At 35.2% G+C, this 10,486-nt stretch overlaps 1 protein-coding gene across 1 annotated transcript; it reads right to left on the bottom strand.

The window, feature by feature from the left end:
- Positions 1-6,471: 6,471 nt before the first annotated feature.
- LOC132549542 (UNC93-like protein) lies at positions 6,472-9,732 on the bottom strand. Its single transcript, XM_060213480.1, has 4 exons — positions 9,048-9,732; positions 8,424-8,611; positions 7,055-7,322; positions 6,472-6,698 (listed from the first exon to the last, which is right to left on the bottom strand). The coding sequence occupies exons 1-4, from the start codon at positions 9,730-9,732 to the stop codon at positions 6,472-6,474; spliced, it is 1,368 nt and encodes a 455-aa protein (XP_060069463.1).
- Positions 9,733-10,486: the final 754 nt, after the last annotated feature.

Raw genomic sequence — 10,486 nt, 5'->3', positions numbered from 1 at the left:
TCCAGTCGTTTCTTTGTTTTATCTGATGTGATGGAGATTCACACTTCAATCCTAAAGCAGCTGGAAACAGAAAGCTCCTTATGTTACCATGGTTATACGGCACAAATTAGCACCAATATCTGAATAAATCTTTACCTGACACATCATGTGTGCTATAAATCATCACTATTAACATTTACGTCTAATTCTACCCTACAATGCATTAGTCGTGTAATTAAATATCAACAAGTTCCATGCTTGATATTACTGATAAACTATCCTTAGAGAATATGATGAGAAAATGCACAAAATAGCTGCCTACCATTCAGAAGGGTCTTGTTGAGAGCATAACTTTATATCTACATGATGATACAGGTAGTATGAGCAACAACCGGCATCTTTTGAAACCTCTGTTGTGAGTTTGTCCTTCAGTCAACGATTTCTTGCACGAAAATCCTGATATTGGGATATTGGATATCGAATCAACTGCGACATGTAAGATACAGGTTGTTGCTCTACAGAAATGGAAAATTTTCAATACGGAAATTAAAATTACACAGCTTGATGGAAAGCTGTCCATGTTGGAATAATGTTAGGAATATATTGAAATAAGTGGCTGATGTAGAAGTGTCTTGAGTGTCCTTGAATTCCAATCCTGGTGGGTACTTACTCTGAACATGGTCAAGATCGATTTTCTCATCGAAATAGAATAAGTATTTTGATTTTCAATATCAATGAATGTGAAATTAAAAGACATTTAATTTACACGGTCTTTGGACCTGTTACTACAATCTCCTCGATTGAGTCAGTTTAGTATGAAAACAAAATCAATTCAGCCAACACAGAGTCACAGTGAATTGCCATTGGTATATCAAAAATCTGTTGGAAGACAACGACAATATATTTTCAACCACAAACTCGGTTATAATTAGGATTTCGTTCTACGTTTACATTGTATTTAAGGTGATTATAGAAATATTTGAAGTCGACCAAAATGCAGTTCTTACCGATACCTAAAACCCAAGTGGGTTCTATGAACGGTATGTTAATTTTAAAGATACATATCCAATTAACTAAAGTAATACACGAAAACTCTAGGACATGTAGCTCAGTAAAATGGCTTATCTGGGTGTCAAGACAAAAGTAAACAAATATTACAAAGAATGTTTTAAAGAAACAAGAAAATAACAACATGACAAACATTGTCATAAACTTAAGTCAAATTCCATAAAACTAGGGCGAAATGCGAACAAAGAAATATTTACACGGAGAACCCTTAAAAGGTACAAGAAGAATAAGACCATCTGTTACGGAATATTAAGCGTCATTTCCATCGCCGACACCCACCATGTAAACCTTGGTCGTTGCAAGTAAGTAATGCCCGTTCTCAAATGAAAACAATGTACACAAGAACAAAACTAACAGCAAACTTACGAGCACCATACACGTCCAGCTTCATATTACACAAAGAAATAGAATATTCCTCAGTTAGTACCACCATAAAGCTTCCCCCTAATTTCATCAACCTCCCTCTTTTGAACCCTTGATTATTACAATGTCGGTATTGAAGGATATGTTAGGATCGAAAATAGACCAGGAAAACATATTTCGAAAAAAAAAGATCCTATTATTATATAAATTTATTTTAACCAAGTTACAACATAAAAGAGGCCGAGATTAGATACAAACAATGGCCGTTTATGTTGGAGTGTTATCAGTACGCTGCCTTTATCTTAAGGTCACACACAGTTAATACCAATTTCACATAACTATAGCCGGTTTATCAGCGAGTAGTGGCGCTTCGACTACTGAAACACTGGTATTTAAAGAATGCTATACAGGTTGAGTCTAATAGATTTATGTTTAAAGAAGTACATATTTGTTACACGCCGGTACTGTTGTTCTAATCTGGTAATGCAACACCACTTATGTAGCATGAAATGTCTTACTTTTTCACTAGACAGCGACAGATCCTCAGTCTTAAGTCATATTGCTTCATAGATTTGTTTAAAAAAAGTATGTATTTGGTACTCGCTGATACTGTTGTTCTAATCTTGTAAATGTCTTACCTTTTCACTAAACAGCGACAGATCCACAGTCTTATAATTGTTACAATCACGTCTGGTGACAAACGGTAATGGTATAACTTTTAACTACATCACTCGACACGTATGTCGAATATAAATAATAATCCACCATGCTGATTTCATAGTATCACTCTCTAACGGGTTGTAATGATATTGATATAATTTTGTTACTTAATCTAAAATAACTAATTTTTATACATGTATATAACCTTGTGATCTGTACAATCACATACACACACACGCCGACACACACACGTTACATGGATTAATGTAACTCCGTGAGCTAAGGAGATAACATCCGTGTACATGACAACACATCTTCAAAAATGCCGATATCAACTAGCACTATAAATTAGCGGCAACACCAAACGACAATCAAGGTATTCGTGACATTTCGGCTGATGGTTTCAGGGAAAATACTCTAAACTCCAACCCCATTAACTGATGAAGCGAACAGACTCTCATTCTCGTGATAGTAGTATATCGACAAGGTGACGTCAAAAAAGATGGTTATACACGTCAAAGATATTACCTGTTTGGAACGTCGGGAATCGTCCATAGTCGACCAATAGTGACACAGTGTGAGGTTTTAAGATAAGAAGTAACAGGAATTAGGCCTCAAAGTAACAACGATAAGACTTCAATAGACCCTTGTTTATTATAATGATAGAATGCAGTACCGACCCAATCGCTTTTCATGATAGATCATAATTCAGCACGAACCCATCACTTGTGACAAAACTATTAAATGTGACTCATTACTGACCTAAATACAAGAAAAGAAATTTAATTCAACACTGACCCATTCATTTGGATGGAAGTGATAAAACTGATTTAGCACTGAATATTACATATAATTATTACAGAACTGACAATCGTGACTCAGGACTGACCCAATAATTAAAATAGAAATGATAATCGTAATTGAGGACTTGACCAATAATTAATATAAAAATGATAAGAGTGATAAATAATTATGATAGAATCACTGATCTAACAAATATCATGGAAATGAAAGACGTTATTTAGCACTGATCACAAACTTATGTTACATTTATGGAAAAATAAAATCGTGATTCAAGATTGTCCTGAAAATTATGAAGGAAATTAAAATCGTAATTCCTAACTGACTTACATTGGAAAATGATAATCTTGATTCTAGAATGATACAATAATGATAATAGAAATATTCTGACTCAACACTGACTCAATAGTTATAATGGGAATGATAAATGTGATCTAGCTTTGACCAAACATTTATGAAGCATTTATGTGAAAATGAAAATCATGATTCGAGACTGACCCAATAAGTATGAAAGGAGTTGTAATTGCGATTCTTGATTCACCCAATTATTACGGTGTAAATGATGAACGTGATTCTGAACTGATACGATAATATTGTTTAAAATCATATTGATATGTAAATAATGATTCTGAACTGACCCATTGATTATGATCACATTTGAAGAAGTTCATGCAGTATTCGAATAGAAATTGCTTGTATTCAGGCAACGACAGTCATCTATTCTTTTGACACTTTTCATTCATTGAAAGTTTTCCCTTATTTTTTTGTTTGTTGTTAAAGTCGTCAAAAGGCTGATAATGTTTTATTATTTTTTTCATGTCTTTAGCAAAGGTTGAATTCAAATCTTAAGAAAATTAATTAATCAATCAATCAATGTTGAAACATAATTACAGATATGATGAAAAGTATGTATATATAAACAAAATATTATATTTGGAGTAAACGCAACATGTATAATGAAAATCACAAACTAAATACATACAAACACAAACTTTTTGCATCCTATATTCCACATGAAACATGGATTGAAAGTTGAACATACCCTAAATGTTTCAGTTGACCTCCTTTAAGACTCAAAATCCCCAAATCGAGTCACTGTGATATAATTCAGGCGTTGGTTTTAGTCATTGACTTTTAAACTATATTTTGTTATATATTTCACCACATCGTGGCAAATCTGTGTTTAACAAAATTCCTCGCAGCAATTATGTAAAATTCCAAAAAAAAAGTGACCTTCTTGATAGTAACGAACTAGTAATAATTCAAAACCACGTATGGCATACGTCTCGCGAACGTGGTAGCTTATGGATTCTGTATAATGATTTTATAACTATCTTTACATAACTTAACACAACCGTCTATATCTTTCTTTATATGGACAAAGCTGTTCTTAGTTTATCAGGTTCTCAGTAACGCAGTGCTGGACCTATGACCGAAAGCTAACTAACGTGATTCGTCACTGAAATAGTATAGATACAGAAATGACAGAAATACGATGGTGCAATGATCCACTAATGGCGACACAATAGTTCTTCGAGAAAATTCAGAAATTTGGACAAACATTAATTTAGCTTTAGGAAGAATTGTACCTAAGAGACACAAAAGTGAATAGCCAAACGTATAACTGTATCGTGCATTTTTTTTTATTCTTCCAGGACTCGTCAGTGGAGCGCCGGTCATAGATTGTACAAGTCTAGGAGATGACACAGGAAAATCAAACTCAAAATGTGAATTGGTAGGTGAAAACGTATATACATGTATTTGATACTTATGGTATGCTTTCTGGAAGCTGTATTCCAAAAAACGTCTTGGAAGCTTTGTAACATTTCACTAGCTTGATACTCGTTAATTTGACTGTTGACTCCGTTATTTAAAAGTGTATTATAAAAGTATTTTTCTAACCATCATAAAATTAACCGCCCCTCCTCCCCCATAGTATTTGTATTCCCATTCTATATATTTTTAATAACATTGATCATGGTTTCGGAACATAATCTCAAAATTAGAGGAAGATATATCTGCACATGTGTTCAAGTGAATCTTAAAGAGGAAATAAGTGAATGTTTCTGCACTTTGTTGTGATCTTTTCTTTCACAAGAAGCTCTATGTAATATCAGAAAAAAAATCAATGGAATTGTAATTCACTTCATAATAGTTATTTAGAATCTTCTAGGCCTTAAAAACAACATCAACAAGATAACTATTTTATACTCAACAGTACAAATATGATTAAGATGGGGTACGCACCATTTTGACTTGACATTGTGTCTTCTAATCATCTTAGGTATGTATAGATAGCCCCATTCAATAATATCAATACTATTGTTCATATTTATGACCGATAATTATAAACAACATGACGTTTTAAACTACATGTAGCAATCAGAACTAATTCATAATCAATTGTTCATCTAAGTTACATCTAGCTAAATTACTTTTATGAAAATGGCACGTACAGTTTAGCCCAGCAACAGGTAATTTCCTCCTGGCTAGTTGCTATGGTTTAATGGTCAAATGAATTGGAAGCTGTTATCCATCATATAGGACAGCAATCATGTGATTCGATAGGGCGGATACTTTTATGACGGGTAAAAACATATATCGGATTATTTTATGATTGAAAAAAATACCCACGTACTTTTATGATGGAGAATACAAATATGGAGTGACAATGGGTATATTCTTTAAAGCGAAATGCTATAGAGTTACTGTTTTCAGCAGAAAGATTGCAGTTTTTAAGATCTTAACCGAAAATTACTTTGCAGGATTCACAAGATTGTCTACTGTAATAAATCATAACCATTGAAAGATGGAAGCAGGTCACATTCACTTGATAGAAAGAGGCCATGCTGCGTTGGATTAACTTTCGAAGTATCCATCTCCATATCAGACCCATCCATACTTTCAAGACTTACATCATGAGTTTGTTTTGTTCCAGTTGGTAAGAAATCCAATAACTTGATCTTTGTTAACAGATATTGTTTCATTTCATGTGTAAAAAAGAGCCAGGTTTCACGGATGGCTAAGAACGAGTTCCCGTAAATGGAATTGCCGTTCTCAAGATACATACATAAAGTATGTATTGTCTACTGTAAGGTAACTCATTTCAACATAATAAGACTCCTAGGTTAAATGTTAATTGGTCAATAAAATCATGTCCCTTTTGATAATCATTAAAAGTGAAGACATTATGATGAATCTATAAGGGGTGTTTTTAATTTTAAAAAAGAGCTATTATTGTGTTTTCCTTGAGAACCACGGTTATACCCTCAAGAAAGTCTCCCAATTATCAAATGAGGTATGAGACAAAAATTTGATATCATCTTTGTTGTCAGGAATGGTATCTGATTCAAGCCGACATTAACAAACAGCTGAGGAAATATCACCTTACCCACAACGCACAAATCTTATATTTGTATTACACAAAGCGGGGAAAGTAAATTTGTCTAGAGATCAACTCAATCTTACTCCGAATGAATTGACATTATCAACAGCAATTATCTTTAATCAATATCTGCGTTTTGTCTTTCACTGAAGGGCTGCTGCTATTTTTTTCTGTCGCACTTTCAAGAAAGACAACATCTGCTATTGCCTCCAAGCTTATTGGTCCACTTTACGGTACTTTGGTGGCGCCTTTCGCAGCCTTATTTCCACAAACGTTACGAGAATCACCGATACCAGGAGCAGTCCCCCTACCATGTAGAGTTTGACATTCACACACAAAGAGTTACTATAAAGATAAGCCACGGAGAATCCCAAGGCTTCAAACATCCTGAGATTAGCGAAGGCTGCCTCTGGATTTTCTGGGAAGGCGTAGCCAATAAGTGCTGTAACATAGATACATGTAGGCGAAGGTCACCATTTTTAAATAAATCTAAATACGTTATCAAGTGAAAGCTTTACAAAGACATGTTTTTATTGGATGCATAGGTAGTCATGTGAAATATTCAATATCAGTCACACTGTCAGACAGTGACAGTGACACGTTGTTTAACGAGCGCCCAGCGGCGATATCTACTCAAAATGCCTTTAAATTTCTGTGATGTGCAATATAGACTGTGAACTAAGAAAAACAAACGGTGGTTTATTTATCTTTTTCTCTCTTTCATCTGTACAATATTAAGAAGTTTCTTATCTGATGCATGTTTCACATGATATCGACAACAGGACTGCATATAATTACCACTATTTTGTGTTTGCCATATAGCATCTCCGATTGCCCAAGCGCCTGGTATAATGAAAAAGAGTGCCATGTCATGATCCCGTGGCGTCCAAAACAGAAGGACAGTAAGAAATCCGGCATTTAGTAGAGTAGCAAATATATACAATGTGGAGCGGCCTAACCACTTTGCTAACACTCCATTAAGTGGTGATGCTGCTGTGTTGGCAAGTCCAAAGCAAATCATGGCGTAACCTACCCACTCCAAGCCGAGCTCGCAAGCGACATAAGCCTAATAAACACAAATATTTTATCAAATCAAGACCTCAGCCGAGAATAATATGTATGAAACTTTCTGACAGAGAAAGGAAAACATAAAATACAATAAGAAGATAGATAATCCACAGCAGATGTGGTCTTTTATCTTTGTGCATTGTGTTAGAGAACGAACCAAGAAAGTTTTGAAGAAACAGCCAAAATCCTGAACATATCGAACTTCTCACAGCGTGGCAAGATATCCTAATACATACTGAGTCGCGATGTAATCATGGCAGTGCCTATTGTCTTTGTCGACTATTATCTTTCAAACTACTGTACTTGAAATCATGATATTGGTACAAGGTAGCATGTACCTAATCAGTTTTATAAATAGCGGTATCTTAATCTGTGAGAGGAGATTTGTTAAAAAAATTAACAATAAACACTAGGTAAGGTATCAAACTTAAAAACTTCTGAAAGTGATTTTAATTTCATTCTCTACCTGAATAAAAATAGTATGTGCTCAGTTTCAGATTTTGTAACTGACTTAAATATCAGGTAAGAGCCCATAGAAGCTAAGATAGAACAAGTAAGTATGTATCTACAGATTACATCATATTACCATATCACATTTACCTTCCATTACCAACAAATAGCTAGATTTATCTAAAAACAATTCACTTTTAACTAGACAGAGTAATAATCTTATTAGTTACTTGAGCTATTTTCTGATATCTTTGACATTTATCATGATATTAATTAAATCAAAGTAATTAAATCGCATTTTCACTGGAGGGAATGTACTGTATAAACCCAAGCCTATTCCTACAGTAACAAAGCCCACTCCTGTACACTTTTAAGCAGCAGGAGCGCATTTATTCTTGTCAGCCCAGTGATTAAAGATATTCCAAACTTCCATGGGATAAAATACATATCTATTCTATCAGTATGACTCAGTTTCGATTAGCAAAAATGTGATAGTTTTGACGTCTCTGTAATGTTTGTTGATGCTACTGTGTTTAATATATAGTTATATTTCGCGAAACATCTCGATCACACAATTGGTTTTATATGTCATCACACTGTTTCAGTCCAGTTGCGTTATCATGGATAAATCAATTTACTTCAGTCTTACCCTTGTAAACTCAGCATACAAGACCACCTGTTCCATTCCGCTGTACATTGCCAGGGGGACCAATAGTGCCATGTTGCTATTGGTAAGTAACAGCTTCAAAGTGGCTAAAAAGGCTGTCCTCGAACTCATGACGTCACTGTTGTATCTGCTTGCGATTGGTCGCAGAAGGAATATGGTAATGAGGAGACCTGCATAAATAATTACAATAAAAATATTATATACCAATGATTTGCGCTTATAAGCAATTAGCTTATAAGATAACCATATTATGTCTCCAAATTTGGTGACTCTACTATCGCAAACTGATTTTTCCCGACGGTGAGTATTTTTGAAGAGACAACATTCGGTTTTTCATAGAAAATTCGCGATAAGAATTTCATGTCTGATCTTAGTTTACTGCTGAAATTAGCGGTAGGGGGGGGATTAAAATATTATGTAAGATGGAGCGCTTTACATAGCTATATTGCATTTTCAAATTCTATCCAAGATGTCACCATGACGATATATGAGATAAATAAATTCTGATATAAAGATATTAACATACCAATGACTGGTCCAAACAAACATGCCATACTTTCCAATCTACAATCAACATACAAAACCATCCGATTATTTAATTCTTACTAAAAATTGAGCAACTCAAATATACAGAGATGAGGACGTCCACTACTTCTGTGTCTGGTTTATCTGAAGCATCGTCTGTCGGTTTCGCCATTCCTGGACAAAAGTTAGCACCACACGTTTCCATTGAACCTGTGGAGTTTTTCTCAGATTGGCCAGTCTGTAGGATCACAGATGACACCAAGTTCCCCCAGATCTGAGTACTTTGAAAGGCCATGCAAAATATTCCAAAGAATCTGCTTAGCACTGAATCAAAAGAGTCACATACAACTGCTGCATATTGTTGCGATATTGTACTGATGTATACTCCTTGCGCGGTCCAGAGAATCCCTGAAGAAAGTCCATAAATAGCTGCTCCCGGAAGTAGAATGTAAGTTTCAGGGTAATAATTTGTTGCAATGAATATTGACAGACATATACTTGATAGAATGAGAGCTCCTTTCGGTCCAATATAGTAGATAACAGTTGGTGCCAGTATACAGGACACCAAGCCGCCAGCAGTGATTACAGCCAGAGAGTACACCCCGATATCCGGGTTGAGACTACTTTCTAGATTTTGAAGACCGGAATATGCAGTAAAAGCAAACACCCAAATAAGGCATATTGCAGTCAGATTTATGTAAATTTTCCCTTTTGTTGTCGGTGTCACCATATCCTCCAATACTAATAAACTCGTGTTCTCTTCCATGATTCTTGTATAGAGTAACTTTGTGTTGGGTGTTTTTGGAATTTTCTGTTGAATGTTCCGTTCGCACTAGTAATGTGTGCTGGTTATACCAGATCAGTGGAAGCAGCTGATTTAATACATCAATGATTTCTGTTCGCCCAAACTTAATCAACATTTCACTGGTCACACATACTGTCGCCGTTATCGTTATTGTTAATGTCTTATTCAACGCGTGTATATACTATGTATATGATATACATCAGTCCACTTACGTACCCATCTATAAAATAAACACTGACCATGCTATCTGACCTAATCCATATCCATATCATCCTAACGTGGCGAAAATTGGCCTCAAGTGGGGGCTGCGATAGCCCAGTGCAGCTTCGGACCTTAAAACCTAAGATGCAGATCTGAATCGTATGGTTCGGCGTTACCCAGTGGCAAATGGTACTTTGTGTTTCCCATGCAACTTAGAAACAGACTGGTCTTTGCATACGTGGTTGTACCTTCTAGCAGGAAACTTTACTGTAATTGCTTTTCGATGCCAGGATACCAAGTGTTGTCTTTGAAAACGCAAAAACAAGCAAGATGATGGGGCGGCTATCTGGGTAGAGGTTTATGCGTCTGTCAGAGATTTTGTTCACTATGTTGAAATTAATTCCTGCCCCTAATGTCGTTCCTTTCCCTTTAACGGTAGTTTTAAAACTACATTCACACAAATCGTTTCAGTAAGGTTATCAAATTTGACCAACTGTGTCTAGCTTAGTGGACA

Source organism: Ylistrum balloti, unplaced genomic scaffold (genome assembly GCF_031769215.1).
Source record: "Ylistrum balloti isolate Yb309-2 unplaced genomic scaffold, AGI_CSIRO_Ybal_v1 Utg370064, whole genome shotgun sequence".
NCBI classification, from domain to species: Eukaryota; Metazoa; Mollusca; class Bivalvia; order Pectinida; family Pectinidae; genus Ylistrum; species Ylistrum balloti.
This window is presented reverse-complemented; position numbering and strand designations above follow the sequence as displayed.